Raw genomic sequence first — 22,421 nt, 5'->3', positions numbered from 1 at the left:
CGAAATTACCCAAGATTCAGCAAAAATTGCCCAAAATTACCCAAGCTTCCTGAAAATGCATTAAAATTTGAAAAAACGTGTTTTTCGCATGTATAGTTTCCCTTTTAGTTCAACTTATAAACCATTTTTTATTGTAATTGTTTGTGTTAATTATTAAAATTAATATTCATAAGGTGATAATACGAATAGAAAAATACGCCCTCAGTCGGCCAGTGTTATCAGTAGATCAGTGATCAAGTTTTATTATGTAATGTATTAATTAGGTAAAATCAATGGCAACGCAAATCACAAATTCAACAATTCTGAACCCATGTTTATAGCAATTAACAGTCAATTAACAATGTTATGTCCACTTTGTTGAGTTTCGCTTACTTGAATGGACTGAAATATACTTTGTTACTTCTTAATTCTTCCTCTATTACAAAAATATTTAATTTTCTTAGTAAAAATAAAATACCGAAGGATTTGAACGGAATACCCAAGAACCCAAGACCAAGTCAAAATACCCAAGATCTTGGGTAAAAACCCAAGCAGTGGTCACACTGGCTGGAAATATGATAGTTAATATTCAAATCAAGTTCCTGCTCTTAGCACTAGTAGGAACACAAATAATGTATAAACCAAATAGATAATAATACATAGGAACATGATGTTACAAATTGTATAAAACATAGTTAATCAAGTTCCTTATTATAGTTGAAGGTCTCTGGTGGGAATCGAACTCGCAATCTCTAGATATCTCGGCGAGCGTCATACCATTTAGACCACAGAGGCCCGTACGATATCATTACGGATCTAAGATCAATTGTCTCTTTCCCTTCAACTTGAGATAGAAATGCATAAAAAAAAATAAAAAAAACTTGAGATAGTGGAGTAAATCTTTATAATACGTAATAACAGGGAAGAATGAAATTGTAATAGCGTATAGGTAGATGCTGGTAGATTATCGTTGGAAATAATTAGTGCAGGGGCTTATGTATTTTTGTTTGCAATTCATGTTAATTTATGGCAACAATGTTTTTCCGACTCAGAATTTTATACTGAACAAGAAAAAATTTGGTGCCAATTTTTTCGAGAAGATTATCTGGCCGCCATCTTTGAAAACAAGATTGCGGACGCATCTGGTCAAACATAGTATTATGTGGTATCATTGGAAAGGAAATCATGCACTGAATATTTTTTCTCATTACACTAATACAAAGATATGCACAGAAACGGAGATATTCGCCATTAAACAAGTCATAAAAATATTCAGTGCATTATTTCCTTTCCAATGATATGTTTGAATAGATGTGTCCGCCTATTTTACTACTTAAGTCCCTGTACTAAATATTCAAAAAGTTGCTGCTAAAAAACATAATGTATAAATCGAACCCGCAATCCTAGTAATGAACATTTGAAATATAGGCGCGATATTATGCCCTCTAACGAATCAATTAGGAGCTGTTGAGGAAACAATCATCTAAAGTAACAAACTGAAGCTTTGCCTTCGCTCGGTGTTCGCGACGAGTGATCAGTGATGAATAGATCATTTTTCTGTCTGTTTACGACTTAGAAAGTCCGTTTTTTAAAACGAAGTATATTTTTTTTCAAAATAATGAACTTTTCAAAATAATGAAAATTTTCGTGCGGTAGCTTTTTAGGCATGCGGGCGGTGGACGCAAACCTACAACTTTCATTCCCGTGACCTAAACACCACACAGAACCACAGATGTACGTACAAGCATACCAAATGTGTAGCCTGTAGGCAGCCAAGGCTAGGCCTGGGTAGGTAGGCCTAGCTACCTAGCCTAGGGCATTATTTTCCCCCATACAGTTAAGGCAGAAATGATAGAGGGCACTATTTAAGGTCATAGTGAACTGACAACATAGTTATGCATGTTTGACCCCTCGCAAGTCGCAAAAGCAGTGCTCGCTCGCTGCTTGTGGAGTACAAAGGCTACGGCGTATAGTAGTTAGTTGTAGGGTGGCCAAAATCTCTCGGTCCGTCGAGGCAGTGTAGTTGACACATTGAAAATAAATGGACTATTAGTATTGCAGTTATAATATCCCTATGCCTAGACATTGTTTCTGTACAGAAGGGTTTTTGAAATTATAAAAAGCAGTTGAATCTGGTCAGTTATTTAAGTAGTGTAAAGTATAGCACATACCAACTTACTAACTGCTAGGACTAGTAGTACTGTACATATCCTGAAGAATATAAACGTTTAGAAATGCTGGGACACAGGTAATAAGACGATTATGTATTGTTTTATTCAGGGAAGTATAAAAATATAATGTTGATTTCTCAAAAACATATCATTTCATTCATTCAATATGAATAAAAGTAATAGGCATAGATTTATATAGCAAGCAGATATAGACATTAATCTGACGACACATAATATGACGTAGGGGCCTACTGTTTATTAAAGGCTGTCTACCCAATTAAAACATTGAGTAGCTTATTTAAAATGATCAAAATCAGATGGAAGTAAAAAAGCTTTTACTGATTTACAGACAGTTTTACAAAATGAATCATGTAAAAGAATACAGCAAACTCACTGTCTGTAAAGCCAGACACTCACTGTGCAAGACGGTCAAAAACAAAACAAAACAAAACAAAACAAAACAAAAGCAACACTCCAACTGGAGTATGGTATAGGGATGTGCTGTTGTCACTAACCAGGGCAGGGTTTGTTAGTCTAAAATGCTCAACTCCTTTGAAAAGGTGTTTGATCATTTGGCAACCAATCATTTCAGCCCCAAAATTGTTTTGCACTTTTTCCAATTTACCCAGCCCCTTTCTGGATTGGATACTAATTAGATCTAAATTTGACTGCTTTACAACTATTTTAAAATCATTTTAATTATTCTAATTGAACAGTGAGTGACTTGCTACTTACAGGGTGTAATATTAAAAAAGAAACCCAGTGAGGCTTCGGAAGTGAAGCTGTTCTTACAGTAGTCTTGAGATTCCTTGTTTTTTGCAGGATTTTACATAAGGTACCATGTACCACCAAGATACAACTTAACTTTAAAGTCACTGTTTAATCATTCTTTTTTTTTTTTCCACAGGATGAATGGAAGGCCACCATAGCCTTTGCTGTGGGCAACCAACTGATAGATTATGATCACCTAGCCCAGCTAGTCAACACAGTTGATGCTGGTTCTCGCAAACTCTTTAGTGTGGTCTCCAAGAATCTTCTGATAGAAGAAGTAAGTCAAAGAAATTGACCATCACAATATATTATATATTTTTTTTAAATATTTATTATTTTTATCTCATCTAAATGCATAAATGCCCATAACAGGGTGAATGACAAGATTAAGCAAGACAGACAATCAAACACAAGATGCTCTAAAAACTATCTCTTTAGGGAGCTTTTGCTTGCACGACGACGGTAGGGCGTAGAACGTAATGGTGTCAGTAAAAGTCATCTGCGTATGCGAGAATGTTAAGGTCACCTCGTCGAGTAGATTCTGGGACACAATTTGGCCATATCTACGTATGCAGACAACGTAGGACGCCAAGTAGGACGGTCACGCATGAGTGATTCCGTTCTAGCATCGCGTCGTCGCACAAATCAAAAGCTCCCTATTATGATGCTTTGGTATTGGAATGGACCTATCCGGAGTGTCAATCAAATTTAGCAACTGACCAATCAGAAAATTACCAGGAATGCACGCATGTCCTACAAACACACTATGTTGTTCCACAAAAGTTTTTGCACTGTCGTTTTGTGGGACCTTTAACGACAGTGTTCAAGGGGTGGGCTTTAGTGGAAAGGTCAATTGTGGTCACAAAATCTTGAATGGAATTGAACCCTGTCGTAACCCAGATATGCTGCACTTGTAATCATAGTATGCTTTGCAACTGACATTATAATCAAATCTGAGATTACAATCTTAATTTTAGGTTAAGGAGTTTGGAAACTCAAAAGCCAAGAAGACAAAAGACACACCAATGTATAGTGAAATATGTGAGGCAGCAAAACCCCACCTGGATCTTGGTGAGGACATTCCTCTGCAGCTGCTTAGCAAGATTCTTAAATGGAAGCTGTTGGCCATCAAGCAGAAAGACCAGAAAAGACGAGAAGATGAAAAAAAAGTGAGAATGCTTTTGTTTTGTAAGAAACATGATACCAGCATACTATATAAAATTAATGTCCTGCGAGAAGATAGAAAACTAAAATGGAAATGAAAATGATGACATTTCATCTGACTTAGGTGCGATCAACAAGTTATCCCCAAATCTGTCAAACATGTTTTTTATTGTTATTTAACAAGCTCTCAATAACACGTCTCTGAAATGCCATTTGGAAGCATGACGTTTGAACCTTTTATTTCATTTGGAAATGACTTTTCCCCATTTCATATGGCTAACTGCTCATGAGTGGTAGATGTTAATGCCTTTAGCAGAATGTGGAAATCTGATCATGATTCAATTCAAACCTGCTGAGCCTACCTAGCCTAGGCTACAGTGTGTATAGTCTTATACTAAGTTCAGTGCTAGGCCTAGGCTTGGATGGATCACTAAGATATATTTACAATTAAGGACCTATAATTTATTCATTTTAAAAACATAGTTTTAATTTTCTTATCCTAGTACTAGTAGGCCCTTACCGTACCTGAACTAATTTTCTAGAAGAGAAAGCATCTCCAATTACATTCGTACCAGATTCCATTGTGCAAGTACCCTGTCCCATATGGCTGGCACTATCGCCCGCACAAATGTCAGCATGTAAACACAGACCTGACCATTTGGATGTGATTCTAAATTAATGGTTTAACTGATTAATATTCATAAGGTGTGATAATTAGATGATCGCATTCCTAGATGCATTTGTAATGCAGTATGTTGTTTTTCTAAACCCGTTTCTGTCCTAGGGGATAATTTGTATGTGAATCTATTTTAATAATAGGGCAATAGTGACAAGGACAAGAAAGGTGGAAAGGAAAAGGGAGCAAGAAGTAAATCTCCAGTGAAAGGGAAAGGAAAGAAATCTCCTGAAGTCCCCTCACCAAAGAAAGAAAGCAAACTAAAGAAGAGAGGAGAAGATGACGATGAAAACAAATATATTGGTAAGGTTATATAGTCTGTTATATATTGATTTTAGTTTTAACAAAACAGATTAATAAAGATTTTAGCAACATTAATTAAATAAAATTAAACCAACAGTATTAAGAACAGTGAACTGAAATATTGTTAAACCGGGCACACATATGTTTTTACTCTAATCATGCAGTTGTTCCCATAGGGGTTCTGCTGTACTCTATTTGACCAGTGTTTTTTCCTATGCAAAATCAATTTAAAAAAAATTTATTTGTTTACAGATGATGAGCCTGATGATGGTCCTCAACATTACATTATTATAGAGGGTTTCACTGATGCCCCCCTCTTACCCCTCCTTAGTGATCTACAGGTCAACGTGGATAGTATCATTAAAATGAATTCTGAAAACTACGAAAACTATGAAAAAATGAAGAAACAATTACAAGATGAGGAAGATGATGATCCTAAGCTACCGGAAAGTAAGTTCGATAATCATAAATATGGTATAAATAGCTAAGTTCTTTTGGTAATTTGAAACCTTAAAGCATGGATTTTAGCCCTGTGTTTATCATTTTACCAATATGCTTGGGGTGAAGTGGTGGTTGACAATGAACTCCAGAATTTTGCTGAGGCCTATAGTATAAAAAATCTTAAATGACCAACACTGATTTGGGCAAGAGAACAATCTGGGTTGTTTTGGCTTTTTCCGATTTGTTTGTCGCTCAACTGCTTCCACATATAATAATACATAATTCATATAATGTGGATATTCTCTTAAATTTAATTTTGAATATATTTGATGCTAGTACTTGAAGCGGAAGAGATTGAAAGAGAGAAAAAATCAGTGGCGTTGAAGAAGTTCTGGGATCAGCATGAAAAGATGTTGAGGAGAAGTCCAAAAGAATCAAAGCTGCACGATGTTGCCCGGCTCACATACACTGTCCAGGAGAAGATTATACCCACTGATCTCAATGACAATGAACAGAAGGTATCAGAACAATTCTCTGTTTACACATTTTGAAAGTTTTTAGCAACAATGGGTGGGGGTCCTTAGCTGGAGAAATAGTCTGTAAATGTATATTATGTGTTCATATACATTTTGAACCTTGATGAATTCCACAATATCAACAGTGGAAGATAAGAAATTAAGCACCATTTTTTATGGGGCTGGACACATCATATTCAATTTGTGACTTTACATTTCTATTTCTTTTAACAGATGGGGTTTGGCACTGTATTGTTTGAGGACATAGCTTGCATGATGTACGACCTCCTTGATTTGAAACGGCAGTATCTCAACTACCGTGCGAACATGAAGCTGTTGACGATTCCATGTCCTAACGCTCCAGCAGCACCGTCAGGTTTGCTCTTAGTTAAAATATGTATTCATTTCATTTATTCAATATCCAGGTAAAAGCAATATAACACAAAGCATACAAACAAAATGTTCATTACCCGAGGATTGCCTAAAGTGCAAGCATTATCAAGTGACTCACCCACACTAAACATCTTTACAAAAAAATATACATAAAACGCTGGAAAGCTGAAATGACTACCACAACAAATTAAAAATTAATTTTTAAGAGATGTCAACTTTTTCATTCCAAAGTCATTTAAAATAATGTTTTAAAATGTTATTTATTTTTATTTATTAATTTATTAATTGTTTAAGTTACACTGTATATATATTTCTCATCACACTACCACTTTGAAAAGCAGCATTATAATACTGAAAGTGCCTTCAGTATAAGGAAAGATTAAATAAATAAATATAGAAATTTCAAACAAATCAGCATTAAACTATTGACATTAACAATGTAAGTGTTGATAATAAATATTATGTTTCAAACATTAAATTAAATTTTTGAATTGTTTACTTTATAATGTTCAATTCATCTGGGATGGATTAGATTACACATCAATATGGAATATTAGTTCATACAATAGTGTTGCACCAGCCATATCCTTCATATACTCTTTGAAAGAAGTTGTAACATACATAACAAAGAAAAGTTCAAGACGGCTATAATTGATCACCTGGTCAATCCATACTCAAGTGTAGAAGCTACCTGTACCAATACCCCTCCTTTGCTTTGCTCCTTTTATGGGCGTAGAAGAGTACCGATCTAGATCCAGATATGACCATCTGTTCACACGATCACATTTTTATGTGACAAATAACTGATATACCTATAATATGTGTATAATATGACATCATTATGCCGATATTTTGGCACATCATACACATTTGTCACATAAACTTTGATACATGGGGACACACAGCTTTATAAACCTTTCACTTAGAGTGATAGAATTTTTCTTATTAATTGACAGTTCCAGATATGCAGTCATCTGTGTCTCTTCCCCCAACTAGCCTCCAACAGATGCAAGGGGAGCCACTACTAGAGCAGAAGGAAAAACTATCGGAGGTTGACATGCGTTACTATAATGAGATGATGAACTCTTTACCTCATGAGAGTGTCAGCGTACCATTGATGCTTCACTGTATGCTTGAACAGGTAAAGATTTTTTTTAAAGTTGAAAGAAATTATTCTATGAAAGTGTAGAGATTTATAGTCAGTTTGCACTAATTTTTCATATTTTTAGATTGATTTTTATATGATAATCTCTTAAAGCCAGGCTCCATATTAATGTTTTTGTTGTTGATATGTTGTACAACTGATTTTTCTAAGACAAAAATGGTGTTTGACGGGCGAAAAAAAAGCAAACTATTGAGGTATAACATTTAAATTAAAATGTATTAACTATAATTCACAATAAAGATGACTAAAAACTTGTACATTACCTACATATTCAGCATCGTATCTAGGTGGAGAGATGGTGTTTCAATCCCCAGTGAAATTATAGGCTCCGAAGGTGCCCCTGTTTAACAACTGTAAATGTGCTGAGCAATATAATTGTGTGACAGAGCTCAGGGCTAAAATATCACCTTATTACACCTGAGCTTGTTCCCCCACACTTTCCTAACCACATCCCACATCGAATCCTAAATATATACCAACCTTGTATTCTCTATACTTTTTATTTCTTAATTTCTAGGTTGTAGCCTCTGAAGAAGGTAAAGTCCCACCAAGTGAAACTGCTTTGCAGCCGAGGGATGATGGCTTAAACCATAGCTTGGCTAGGCATGTCAACGAGGTGGCACTCAAGCTAACAATTCACAATGATACTAGGAAGGTACCAACAGATATACTGATTATGTTTTATAACAAGGAATAAATGTAACTTCAAATAAAGAGGAAGATGTCATGGTTCTCGATGTTTCAACCTGGGTCTCATTAAGGTCAAAGTGTCAGGAGTCTCTGCCTTTTATATTTAGAGTTACGAAGACTGAAATTTGTTCTGATTTATGTTTGTATTGCCTGGGTTCATTTATTGAACATTTTTGTGATTCATATTTGTTATTTGCTGATTTTTTAATTTTTAATTTTTGTTTTATTTTACATTCTATTATTTATTTTTCAGTGCTTAATTTTTTCGATGCTTGGGTGTACTATACATGAAAGGAAGAGTGTTTTCCCTTGTCACGAATTCCTTCACCTTACTGTCTCATCCTTGCATTTGTTAATCGTTGCATTCTATTTCCTTCATTTTCTTATGTACTTTTTTGTTTATGTTTTGCAGCATATTGAGGAGGAAATGAAAATACAGAAGAAAGAGACAGGGAATGGTGTAAAGCAACCGTATCTGATAAATTTCCACGACAAAATGGCGTACCGTCTTCACCATTTGAAAGAAATCAATGGATTTAATCCCATTGAATCAGAAAAAAATATGCTCAACAGCACATCATGCGCTAGGTTAGGCAAATTCCCACGACCAGCAGCAGGGATCGTAAAAGAACGTGCCGCACGCTTGCAGGAGTTGATGTACTTCTGTGCCAGTGGGGAGCTTACCGCAATTGAAATTGATCGAGCCTTCAAACAGTTTGTATTCGAAAGTCTCCAGTTACGTGACACTGAGGAAGACGGTAAAGTACGAGATGCGACGAAAGAGGATATTGTCTGGGATGACCCTTATGCACTCTATCAGCAACCTCAAGAGAATTCTCTGGTTGAAGGTATTCTAAGATATCTGATGTGAATCTTGTTATCTTTTATTTATTATCTACTTCTCTTATTTATGTATCTTACTATGTATTATGTTCTTTGATCTTGTTTTTCTGCTAATGTTCTTTTCTGTCTTGGCGATTCCTTGTGTTCAACACTTTTGGTTATCCTTAGAGGGCTTTTTGTTGTATTTTTCTTTATCCTGAAATATTGTATAAATAAAATGAATAAATTAATGTTAGTATAGACAAGTTTAAATTCAGAGAAAATAATAAAAACATTAGCAACTTGTATACAAATTTTATTCTCCCACCGACATTAATCAAACCCAAATCTTACAGAACAAGTGACAACTGAGCAAGCACCTAGGTCTAGGCCTGGAACTGGTATCCTGAGACCTGATCAACCACTGCGATCAAAATCCCGTCAAGGGTCAGCTGGAAGTGTCAAGTCCATCAGAAGCACAGGTAGGCTATCAAGTTGTTCAAATAGTCCTTGAATTATCAAATTACCAATTTTATTTAAGTTTTTGTTTTGGCTTGTATGCTCACCCTTTAATAACTACTAATTTCCACTAACATAGGTGGCACCCCCCCCCCCCCCCCCCCTTCTCCAAATGTTACTGTACTAAATATTTTTTTTTTTTTTTTTTTTTGATTGAGTGTTAGATTATTGACATCATCACGTCATTAATTAAACAAGTAGTTATTTTTTATTTTACGAATTATACTTGAATTTGTTTAATGTTTTCTGTATGTATGTTTATGTTTTTGCCAAGAACATGAATTTTATGTTATGATTATGTATAATCTGTATTGTGGACTCATAAATCAAAGGAATGTTGTAAATGCAGATGATTACTTGATTTTCTTCACAGCAATGTCTTTCCAAAGTCCTCAACTACGGGGTAAGAAATGTCACCTAGTGTGGACATGTGTCAATCAATCATATTAGATCAATTTGCTGTTCACCCTTTCAGATGAGTGACCATCAAGTCTCCCCATTCAGATCCTTTCACTTGTTGAATTGTTCATATCTGAGACTTGTCAAATAAACCTATTTAACTTTCTATCATATTGATATTTCATATTGACCCTCTATCTTATTGATATTTCATATTTGACCCTCTATCTTATTGATATGTCATATTTGACCTGCTATTTTATTGATATTTCATATTTGTCCCTATATTTTGTCAATATTTTATTTGACTCCTAAGTTTGTGGTTCAGATCATTGCTTCTCTTGTAATGTTTTTTCAGTGCTTTTTTTTTTATCATTCATTGAAGCAGAAATTATTTTTTTATTTGCTACTTCTACTCTTACTTTCTTATCAGACTGAAAAATATTTTTAAGTTCTACTTAAATTTTTCTGCACTTTATGGTGAATTAAAGGTTGCACATAAAGACAACAATTTTAAACTTTTTCCCAAGGATATATAATTTGTAGAACCCTTCCTTAAGAAAGAAATACTTGGCCTATGATGAGATCTGACAGAGCATTGTGGAAAGTCATGATCGCCAACATCCTATAAATTGGTACATGATGATGATAATATAAACAATAGTGATAAATTCATAAATTAGACTTGTGACTCATGTTCATAGAATTTAAATTACAGTATTGATCAAATAATTTGCACCTGTTACAATAACAATTAATAAGGTAGACTTACATAATAATGTCAATGGTATCATTATCAAGGGTAGAAAATATAATGTAATAACACAGTTTCATTAAATTAAAGAGATCAATTATACATTTTTAAAACCACTGTGTATTAATTGAAAAGCCTTAGTTAACCAGAACATTGTTTTTTAAAAGGTTTAAATATAGATTGATTTTTAATCATTCACATTTGAATAATTTTTTTTTTTTAGTTTCATATTTTTCATTACATACATCATTTTATCCTTTGCTCCATTCTGTCTACCAATTTATAGGTGATATTCCAGGTAGAGTAACCTTCAGTTTGTAGCAATGCATTCTTCCTTTTTTTGTATGAACATGCTTCTAGCTTTTTTTCTTTGTTAGCTCCGATGAGGTTTAGTTGCTTGCAATCTGCAATAGCCTTTCCCTTTACTCCACATAACATGCATGCTTTATTTTTTGCCACAGCACTTGAATTTTATTACTTCCGTCTTGCTTTCTTGCTTATACTCCAGTGGCGGATTCAAGGGGGGGGGGGGCGCCAGTCAGCCCTAGCAACCCCTCCCCTCCCCCCCCCTGAATTTTTGAAATAAAGAAAATAATGGAAATAGATATAAATATAGAAATATTAAAATATTAGTCGGAGAATGCCATTTCCAGCCATCTAGAGGTGCCATATTAATTATGACATTTCTTGTCAGCCCCAACCATGGTGGGGCTGAGGTGCCAGGACCATCTATCTATGAATGGAGCCCACTATAGCGAATTCCTGCATCCGCCACTGTACTCCATACTTTTCTCATAGTATTTACCAAGCCTTAAAACTTAGAAATGGTTTGGAAACCTACTGCATTCAGAAATTACAAAAGGTATAATTAATATAATATTGGTCAATATAGGCCCAGCAGCATATTCTTTATGATTTGAGCAGGAATTTAAAAAGGAATTTATGGAATCCTATCAAAAACAAAATAGTAGGTGTGTTTTGAGTCTTGGATTGAAGTACAGAATTGAAAGAGCAATCCTAGTTGGCTGCTGGAATACTGTTACAGAGTCGAGGAGTATCAGCTCAGTTGTACAATTCAGAACAAATTAATTTCATATGAATCATTTCATATTCAAATACACGCTCTTTTTTTAGACTAAATGTTTATTTTCCCTCTAGTTTGTAGTATCATATTAGCATAGTCTGTAATTCTGTGTTTGTCTGCTTTATCAGTTTGGTTTTTTGTAGTTTTGTGATATTAAAATTATTGCTGTAGATGGGTGGAAAAATTATGTTTGATAATAACTTCAAAAGGTAAATGAAAAAGAAGGTACTTTGTAATTTGTATAATTTACACACTACAGATATTAATACCGCAAAAATATAAGTTTATATAGACACTTATTGCATTAAGTGGAAGCAGTTTGGTGCAGCAGGAATGGTTTGGTTTCCCAACAACGAAGTCGGGGTTTCAAAACCTTGCTGTGCATTTCGCTTGTGTCCTTGACAAGGCACTTGATCTGCTTTTGCTCCTCTCCACCCAGGAGTATAAATGGGTACCTGAGGAGGTTCAGGTGCAAATGCACTGTTATATTTCATGCGGCAAACTATGGAATTTCCACCATAGGCATCGTTCCAATGACTGGGGTAATAATGTGGAAATGTGCTCGGAGACTTAGAGTATGTGTAGAGCGCCATATAAAAACGTACATATTATTATTATTGTTATTAATTTTATTATTATTATTATTACCATTATTATTATCATTAAATTATTATTATTATTAATATTATTATTATTATTATTATTACCTACCTTAAGGGGAACTTAGACAATTGAGAAATTAGAGAACAATTAAAAAAAACATTAAGGGGAAAATAACATGACGTTTAAAGGGGAAAATAACACAAAAGATATTCCCCAAAAGTCAGAGTTAGCGCATATTATTATTATTATTATTATTATTATTATTATTATTATTATTATTTTTATTATTATTGTTATTGTTATTATTATCATTTAATATGACCTTTGGTTATAGTTCTGATAATCATTATTATACATATATTAATATCTGAAATCTCTGCCACATACAGTTCATTTTGAAAAGGATGCCGATGGCCAACCGATCATCCCAGAGAAAGAGATTCTGAAAACGCCAGAGGTAACACTGTCTACCCGTACATCTTCAACTAATTTGAATCTGGAGGATGAAATAGTACAAGCTGTGGATGTTGGAATTGGTGTCAGAGATCTTGCAGAGTGCCAGCTGCGGAACCTGGATGAGTGGTCCTACGCTGAATATCTGGAGCCGCATGTCCTTCTTCAGGTAGGCTAAAACTCATGGTCTTCTGGTAGCTACCTAACTTGTGTCCTACATGTACTACTTGTAGGTTTAACCAAAGAGTACAGTATAAACAGAACAAGAGAGCCAAATACGCTCTGTAAAAATGTCACTCCCTTAGTTACGAAGGAAGTCGCTATCGTTGTTATGTAGTGCGCCCAATAGGTATGAGTTCACATAAGGTGCGTCCGCTTCGATGGTATGATGATAAAGAAAATAAGGAAATCTACCACCTTCTACGAATGTATTTTATCATGTGGAAAACAGAAATATAAATAAACAAGCCATGTGCGGTGCATTCCTGGGTAATCCATTGCTAGTGGGCGTCCTACACTGGCTGCGTTTGGCGTATCGTTTTTTTACGCTCTCAATCGCGTAGTTGGCTCTCTTGTTCTATTTATACTCTTTGGTTTAACTCGTCCTTCTTGTAGGTCAACTCATCCTTCTTCTGGTATAACTAGGCCCTTTTTTTTCTAGTTTATTCTTGTCAGTTATTACATGAACAATATTAAAAAAAACCTTGCATTATAAAAAAGTTCCATTCATCCGTACAATTGAATGGAATCGAAAAACACTGCTATTATGTATAATATTGTTTAAAAATAAGTGTGTCGACATGATTTACCGTATTTAATTTACTGACTACATTTTAACAGGTGTAAATCACTTGTGAAAGAATTGGCAAATTATTTAGATGATGAGAATCACACCTATAACCTCAGTCCTGTTGCTTGTGGTGACAAAACTCATATCATACTTTTTTCACCACATGTGTTTAATTTTCTTTCACAACAGGTGTTACAAGAAGCTAATCAAGTTCATCCTTATATTGATACTTACTTTCATAAGAGAGACCATTCCCTGATGGTTGTGATGCATAATCCCATTGGACAAGAGCTGATGAACTATGACACCTGGAACACACAACTTCACTCTGACGTAGGATTCAGGTACACTTTGATCTACAACCCTGGTTGTCAAACTATGGGTTGTGATGCAATTTTGAAACACTAACATTTTTCTGACAATTGCATGATATTACAGGTCAATGTTTGGCAAAATATTGACTTACAACTTTTTGAACCCAATTTCAAATATGAAACCCTTAAGCTATATCACAATTGCCAGCTATGCAGTGTAGTCTTTAATTGATTGCTTTGAAAAATAAAATTTGAAAATGGGTCACCAATATAAGTGTTTGAGAAACAGAAATCTATAATCTGTTTTTGTTGTAGTTCACCTGGAAAGTTGACTACTCCTTCAGAATCATTATTTTTTCCATATTTGGAAATAAATATACTGTACTTAATGTCGACAAGACTAATAGTGATTGATTGAATAATTGATTGATTGATTTTAATGGTATTTTTCAGAAACTACCTAGAACACATTGCAAGCTCAATTGAGGATTGGACCCAAGCGGAAGAGAAGAAACATCAAGCTATAATGCATGAGAAAGAGATGGAGGCCATGAGAAAGGCAGCAGAATCACCAGCTTTGACCAGCTCTCGTGCCGCATCATCAAAGAGCAGAACACGCTCTCAGTCACCGAAGAAAAGCAGATCAAAGTCTCCACGGGGTAATGTTTAATAGATATTTGTGATTATGATTATCAATTGTGTATAATAATAAAATGATGTTAAAATGGCGTCTGTATCCATCAAAGTCATGGCACATTGATGCTGAGGTCTGAATTTGGAATTTTATTTTTTTCCATCCTTTACAGTACATAGGAAATATAGAAATAAATTAAATATAAAAATATACTAAATATAAATTTAGTATATTTTCATATTTCATTTATTCATATAATTTTTACTAACCAACCGTGATATATATAAATTTGAAAATATAATATATATAAATTCTGGAAATTATAAAAAGTCCTATTTTAAATAAAAAGGAAAACAACATAATCATTATCAAATTTATTACATATCTTCATAATATTTTCTTTTCTATGCTAGTGATAGCTAGTGTTTAGAATTTGTTTATCTTTGTACCACAGGGAGAAAAAGTGTTAGCCCTACCCAGTCTGTCGACCATTTAGACCCAGATGGAGGCAACTTTATGCGACCAAATTCCATGAAGGCTTGGAAAATTGAGAATGACAAACTGAAAGAAGAAGAGAGGAAACAGAAGGAGAAGGGTGCGAAGAAAAGTCGATCACGCTCCAGGTCAGCCTCCCCAAAGAAAACTGAAGACAAGGAGAAAGTGAAGGATAAGAAAAGGGAAGGTTCCAGCAGAGGGAAGGGAAAGAAAGATGAGAAGGAGAATGTTGGTGAAGAACCACCTGCTGAAACACCAGAAGGAATGACAGAAGGAATAACAGAGACAATATATCCGGTAAGCTTTAGGAAGAATGGTATGGTATACTCATTGTTTTTTTTGTTGTTAGGCATATAAAGGGGCCTATGTCATTATTGCAACTACTCTGGAGGGGTTTATATGAGATATTACCACTAAATCAGAGCCCTATATATAATGGATTATGAGGAGGGAGAATGCACAGATTGAATCCATCAATTTTTCACTTATTTACAAACTTTTTCTATGAACTTTATAAATTACAATTCAGCATTGGTGCTAAGATGTATTTTAATTTCAATTTGAATTGAATAGACTGTTCATCTGATTATAAACGAATTAAAGATTCTGTAAAAGCAATATTGGAACTGTATATCTAAGTTAAGTAAACACTATTTATGTAAAATATGTATAGTTAATTATTTTAATTTATTTTAAAATTTACCTTACAGTATACTCAATTGTGTATGTTGATTAATTCAGACTGAAAAATAATTAATATTTATTTGTTTTATATCATTGTTTCATTTCAGTTTATTGGTTATGATGTTGGGAATAATTTAATTCATGTGAGTGGTCAAACAAAAACACTGTTCCCAAGTGATGGTGGCCAAATTCGTGCGGAGACTACAAACTTCATACAAGGTATTTGTTTTAACCAGATCTCTGTTTACTCTCTTAGTATAATATTATTTGTAGAATTTTTTTTTTTTTTTGGATGACCCAAGTAATAGAAAATGTTTACAATTATTAACAGTTATCCAAATGAATTTTTTTACTAATGATAAAATATTATATTATAGCAATCGTGACATCATCACTGCAACTCTTAATGTTATTTGCCCATCCCCCACAGTCCAATAGTTTTTCAATTAGTGGATGCTTGGCTTAAATTTTTTTAGGTTTGTGTGCAAAAAAAAATTCCTCATTTTTTCGTGACCGCGAAGACATCGCGCACCGTGATGAAAATTGAATTGTAATTGAAAATTACTTTCGTAAAACAAGCTTAATTAGAACCCGAAGAAAATTACTTCAAATTCAATATTAAGTATGAACAATTAAGGAATTCATTGAATCAATGGACCCTCATAAACACAACAAACTGAACGTTTAATAGGAATATTCTTGACCTATTTTAAAGACTCAAGGAACAAATTTAGATGCAGACCTACAGCCAGGCCTCCTCCTACTAGGCTGTGGCCTAACCTAGTTATGAAATCATTGCACGATTTATACCTGTCTGCATGCACCGACCATAAAGGTCAGTGACTGTATTCTCTCTCGAATGCTGAAATGTTTATTTCCTTGACGAATGTCTATCAAAATAGCATTATAAACAAGTTCTTTCTAACAAAATACAAATTACAATATCCGTACTGTACTGCTGATGTGTAGTTAAAGCATACTACAGGAGCAAAAATCAGCATATGCACAGATAAATGTAAATATGCACACGTATACTAATCTTATCATTATAGCAACCGATGACTGCTACAACAGTTGGTTATCAAAAACTAAAATTAAAAGATGGCGATTGACTTATAAAGCAATTAGTAGAGCATGCATCGTACACTAATGGAATAGTATTATACTTAGTTTAGATTCAGTGCATTCAAAAATTTTTTCAAGCATTAAATCTAACCTTCATATAATAATTTTCCTATTGTGTATTATGTGAAGCTCTACTAATTGCTTAATATATTATTGTATTTTATATTATTGTACAACTAAATATATTTTCATACTCACATTTTGTAGGATCAAGTTTTGTAAAGACTACAGTGTTAAAAGACGCTGACACTAATAATAATATTAAGTGATCCAGATGATTTTTTTTACTAATGATAAAATATATTATAGTATTGTAATATAATAAAATATATTATTGTATTTTATATAATTGTACAACTAAATATATTTTCCTACTCATTTTTTTGTAGGATCAAGCTTCGTAAAGACTACGGTGTTAAAAGACGGACATGTCTTCGGAATTCATCTACTTGATCCTAAGGCAATGAAAGTGGAAGACGAATCCTTGAAGGAGAATGAGCTCAACTTTAATGAGAAGGCCGAGAGTGAGCAGCCCGAGAAAACTGATGCAGAAAAAGGTAAAGGATCTTTGTTGTTGCTTTTAAAGCTCTGTTGTCTAGATTATCAAATTTTCTTTCACAGAAAACTGTTGTATGCCCATATATAGTCATGATGCGCCTGTATGTGGTTATTAATTATGTGATGTCATCATGACCATATTTAGGCATGTCACATGTTTTTGTAAAATAAAATTTAATAGTAGACAGAGCTTCAAAGTTGTAGTCATACAGAAATTTCATCATGTTTTCTGTGGTGGTAGTTTCACAGAAAATTGTATGATGGGGATGATTTTGATAATATTAGGGAGTTTTTTTTTTGTGCATGCGAACGCATTCGGTTATTTTGACGTTTTCCATCATCATTTATGACGTCATACTGCAGTTGTTATCAATGTCAATGCGAAAAGCACAGCATGGCTATAGACCGTTACGGATGCATACACATATTCATTCGCGTGCAAAACCTCTCTGACAATAATTATGATAACTCATTATAATGAAGATGATGACAATGATGATAAAGTGGTTATGATGATAATGATTAGAGTGATGATGCTGATGTTGCTTTGCTGATTATAATAATGACAGTAATGATGATGATGTTCGTAATGATAGTGTAGATAATGTGGATGCTGTTGATGCTAATGATACGGTGAATGATTTTATTTTTCTAAGTGTTGTCTGTTTTACGTTTTTTGTTGTGCTTTTGTTGTTAATTGTTTTGACAATATAGTTGTGATGCTCGTGATTTGTGTCTAATGTTGTAGTACTTGCTGCCTGAGTTTTTCCCTGAACAATGAGACTTGGTGTGCGCTTTACAACTGCAAGGAAAAAGCACAATATAAATGCCCGTACCAGTGATAGTATGATGATGCTGATGATGGTTCTAGTAAATGACTCTTAGTCACAATGAAGTACAATTTTTTTTATTTACAACAGTGCAAATTAAAGATATGAAACACTAAATGATATACATTTTTCCCTTCAGAAGAGACGGAAATGAACTTGGAAGAGAAGAAAGCACTGAGTAAATTTGGAGCATTCACAGCTCACCTTAATGATGGAATGATCTTGTCATACAGTTGTTTTGGCAACAGTGGAAAACCCAAAGGCTCTGGTAATTGTTCCTTAAATGTTGCATAAATAAGTAAAACTATTAAAGGTAACATTCCCCTCCCCCATTGCTTGGAGAGCCACTCAGACAGTAATTTATTTTACTTTTTGGTAATCCTGCCGGCTCTTGGGGGAAACATGGATTACCTTTTCGAATTTTCTGAATATTTTACTGTATTGTTAAGATAAAAAAAAAAAAAGGCGAAATAAATGAAATGAAATGAACATTACAGTAGTAATAATAATCATTGTATTAGTACAAAAATATTTTGTTGAAATAAATTTTTCAAACTTGATTGAGATTGATTTATGCAAACAATTATGCTGGGTTTTAGATAAATATATTGTGCTAATCCAGAAAGTAGATAGTAATTACTGCCTTGGTGTTAAAAATTTGTAAAGAATGTACTAGGAATACAAGTTATCTCATTTCATTTAAATAACCTGTATGATTATTGATGATGATATTGTGAGAATGAGGATGATGATGACAAATATTTATGATAGAAGGCGATGATGATAAAGATACTGATCATTAATGATGATGATAATAATGATGATGATGTTCAAATGCTTTTCTTATTAACAGAAGAGGAAGAAGAAGTAGAAATATTCATTCCCCCACCTCCAAGCCCTTCACCTCCTCCCCAGTCGCCTTCACCGAAAGGACGAGCGGGATCTGGCAAGAAAGGAAAGAAACAGCAACAGCAGCAGCAACAACAGGAACAAGAAAAACTTGCGCAGCAACAACTGATAGAGCAGCAGCAGAAAGAGGTTTGGAATTATTTGTGTAAAAAAAAGAAAAAGAGGGAAATAGATAGTGACCCCATCTGGATTTGAACCCAGAACCTCCATGGTTTACATTTGTCATTGTCAACTAATATACAGGACACCTACCATCCTCACCCTTTGGAGATGATGATAATGAGAATGAGGAGGAGAGATGATGGGATTAGTTTTAATAGACTAAATTTACTTTTGGACTAAATCTTGTTGTAATCTTTAAATAAACTAAACAAGTAAGAGACTAAGTTACTGAGTGTCAGTCAGTAATCTACAGTCACCATACATCTCTAGTGTGACAAAACATACATACAGTACCCTAATTATACTTTAAATAATGTTATATACTTTAATACCTTTTCAGGAGGAAGAAAGAAAAAGTAAAGCAATGGAGGAGCAAGCCAAGACACCAGACCTGAAGCTGCCTGAGTTTCAGCAGCTGCATATCTCATGTCCAGATGGCCTATCTGTCAACTACTGCCTAGAATCGGGTAAGAATACCTGAATGTGAAAGAGTACCTGAGTACAATTATCGATAAGCACAGTTCTAAGCAATGTCTTATCAAGGAGGTATCTTATAGTGTACACACACTACAGCAATTTTATGCCAAGACTTTTAACTATGGCTGTGCCAATCACCACTGTTGATTCTATAGTCTGAATCACTTGTAAATTAAATGCCTACTTTCGCAAATGCATGCATTACGGCGGTTTGAGTACTGGCTAAGGCTATGTTCACACACACGGCGTAAGACTGGCGTGGCTTACGCCAGGCGTAAGCTAATCCACGGATTAAAATTCCAAAGTGTTCACACAAACGGCGTTCATTAAACTAACAGTAATATAGGCCTATGTGGAATAGTTTTCAGTTTTAAATAATGTACGTGTTAACAGTAGTAAAATTAACAGTGCATCATGAAAACTTTTAAATCTGTGTTGTTCGAAGTGAACTTACATGATTATTGTATTTTAAATGAATAATTCTACTTTTGATTTTTCAGCTAGCATTGTTGATGTTGCATGTTTTAATAGACAGTCTAAATGGTTAAAATATCTTACAAAACACAATCAATAAATCATACATTATAACTAAGTAAAATGCAATAGAAAAGGAACCCCTTTACCATTTCATTTATAGAGAGCACAGAAAAGAGACCAAAGTAGCTAATATATTGCAATCGTGATTGGTCAATCTCTTGAAATGAGCCTGTCTCTTATACACATCTACCTTTATTGCAACTACTTCTTTCTTTCCTCAGAAGTGACACCTGAGACTATTGATGTGCCAGTCAGACTGTTAGTTAAACAAGCATACCCTGTGAAGACAGCCCAGAAGCAAGACTGTGAGGCTGCACGCAAAATCCCTGCTATGATGGAGGAATCACGCATTGTCACCAGCAATGGTGCTGTTATCAAATTCATGATTGATGGTACAACACAGGTAGGATTTCATAATAAGCAGATCTTTGGTAATTTTTAATGTTGAGCTCTCTGCCTTTGTGATTGGCTTTGATGGTTTATAGTGCATCTTTCTATCCTCCAATTAGGAAGTGTACTTACTGTTGGATGTGGAAGATATAAAAAATTCTTAAGCATTAATATAATAATAGAAATTATGTGTTTTCATGTGTACAGATAACACAATATGCTAAAATATTAATATTAATATTTCTTCAGGTGCTTTTTCCTGATGGGACAGTAAGCGGAGGTACTGGCCCAGGACCAGTAGCCCCAGCTAAACCTCCCACTAGTCCACCAACAAGTAGAGAGGCATCACCATCTAGATTTAGCAGTGCCTTGAGTAGTGATCTTCAGCATAAGAAAAGTAAGTTTTAATGTGTAATATTTTTTTTATTTCTTTTTGTGAGTGAGTGAGCAAAGTAATAATGTTTACAAATTCAAAGCGGTCTTTAATTGGAGGTGGTCTTTAATTAGAGGGAGACTGTTTCAGCCGTGTTCGCATCATGTGTATATACCACCAATCAGAATGCCTATATTTTCACAAACTTCTCATTCTTTGCTGCATAATTTTGTGTGGCAGCCTTAAGACTGCCAGTTGTATTAGTTAGAAATCTAACTAGTCTAAATATTAGTAATGTAACGTAGTTAGGTTTATATAGCGCTTTACACCGAAACGGTCTCAAAGTGCTTGATGTCTGGACTGGCTGTTACTGTAACTTGCTTCTCCCCTAAGGGTCTCTTTGTGTCTGAGCTACTCATAGTAAACTGCTACCAGCTACTCTCGTCTGTCCACAGCAGTGGTTGAAAGGACTAGTACACTGTGGTAGCCCCCCCTACTCGTCTCGAAAGATGTACTGGGTTTTTAAAGTACACATCAGACAAATTATGTACACTGGGCCTACGGTTTATAATCATTATCCAAGAAGACTTGTTCCACCACCAGAATCAGTGCCAATATTATAGCTGTATGTTGCAGCACCCCTGCCTTAACAGTTTAGCCATCCAACTCGTACTGTGTATTTGAAATCTTGTATAATTAATGTATTTCTAATTGCCAACATACAGGCAGTGTGAAAGCAACGGCAGCTAAAGGCATGTCACAAATAACTGAAGAATTGAAGAATTATAATCATTATCCAAGAAGACTTGTTCCACCACCAGAACCAGTGCCAATATTATAGCTGTATGTTGCAGCATTCCTGCCTTAACAGTTTAGCCATCCAACTCGTACTGTGTATTTGAAATCTTGTATAATTAATGTATTTCTAATTGCCAACATACAGGCAGTGTGAAAGCAACGGCAGCTAAAGGCATGTCACAAATAACTGAAGAATTGAAGAATTATAATCACTGTCTCTTATACACATCTAGATGTGTATAAGAGACAGAGCATACCCTGTGAAGACAGCCCAGAAGCAAGACTGTGAGGCTGCACGCAAAATCCCTGCTATGATGGAGGAATCACGCATTGTCACCAGCAATGGTGCTGTTATCAAATTCATGATTGATGGTACAACACAGGTAGGATTTCATAATAAGCAGATCTTTGGTAATTTTTAATGTTGAGCTCTCTGCCTTTGT

At 34.5% G+C, this 22,421-nt stretch overlaps 1 protein-coding gene across 1 annotated transcript in view; it reads left to right on the top strand.

Annotated features, from left to right (window-relative positions):
* The first annotated feature begins 3,071 nt into the window (after window positions 1–3,071).
* LOC117119749 (sperm-associated antigen 17-like) overlaps window positions 3,072–22,421 on the top strand; it is a 31,002-nt gene continuing 11,652 nt past the window's right edge. Inside the window, exons 1-22 of the mRNA XM_033264617.1 lie at window positions 3,072–3,198; window positions 3,899–4,090; window positions 4,905–5,064; window positions 5,317–5,514; window positions 5,842–6,023; window positions 6,255–6,396; window positions 7,370–7,554; window positions 8,096–8,233; window positions 8,681–9,116; window positions 9,447–9,572; window positions 9,983–10,012; window positions 12,839–13,071; window positions 13,882–14,036; window positions 14,460–14,665; window positions 15,095–15,432; window positions 15,927–16,038; window positions 17,334–17,501; window positions 18,475–18,600; window positions 19,186–19,370; window positions 19,744–19,870; window positions 20,639–20,820; window positions 21,057–21,204. Of these exons, the coding sequence (XP_033120508.1) occupies window positions 3,947–4,090; window positions 4,905–5,064; window positions 5,317–5,514; window positions 5,842–6,023; window positions 6,255–6,396; window positions 7,370–7,554; window positions 8,096–8,233; window positions 8,681–9,116; window positions 9,447–9,572; window positions 9,983–10,012; window positions 12,839–13,071; window positions 13,882–14,036; window positions 14,460–14,665; window positions 15,095–15,432; window positions 15,927–16,038; window positions 17,334–17,501; window positions 18,475–18,600; window positions 19,186–19,370; window positions 19,744–19,870; window positions 20,639–20,820; window positions 21,057–21,204 (3,721 nt within the window). The 5' untranslated portion in view covers window positions 3,072–3,198; window positions 3,899–3,946. The remainder of the gene's footprint in view (window positions 3,199–3,898; window positions 4,091–4,904; window positions 5,065–5,316; window positions 5,515–5,841; window positions 6,024–6,254; window positions 6,397–7,369; window positions 7,555–8,095; window positions 8,234–8,680; window positions 9,117–9,446; window positions 9,573–9,982; window positions 10,013–12,838; window positions 13,072–13,881; window positions 14,037–14,459; window positions 14,666–15,094; window positions 15,433–15,926; window positions 16,039–17,333; window positions 17,502–18,474; window positions 18,601–19,185; window positions 19,371–19,743; window positions 19,871–20,638; window positions 20,821–21,056; window positions 21,205–22,421) is intronic.

The sequence above is a fragment of the Anneissia japonica genome, unplaced genomic scaffold (assembly GCF_011630105.1).
Source record: "Anneissia japonica isolate Jap-2015-1 unplaced genomic scaffold, ASM1163010v1 scaffold11151_len745516_cov174, whole genome shotgun sequence".
NCBI lineage: Eukaryota > Metazoa > Echinodermata > Crinoidea > Comatulida > Comatulidae > Anneissia > Anneissia japonica.
This window is presented reverse-complemented; position numbering and strand designations above follow the sequence as displayed.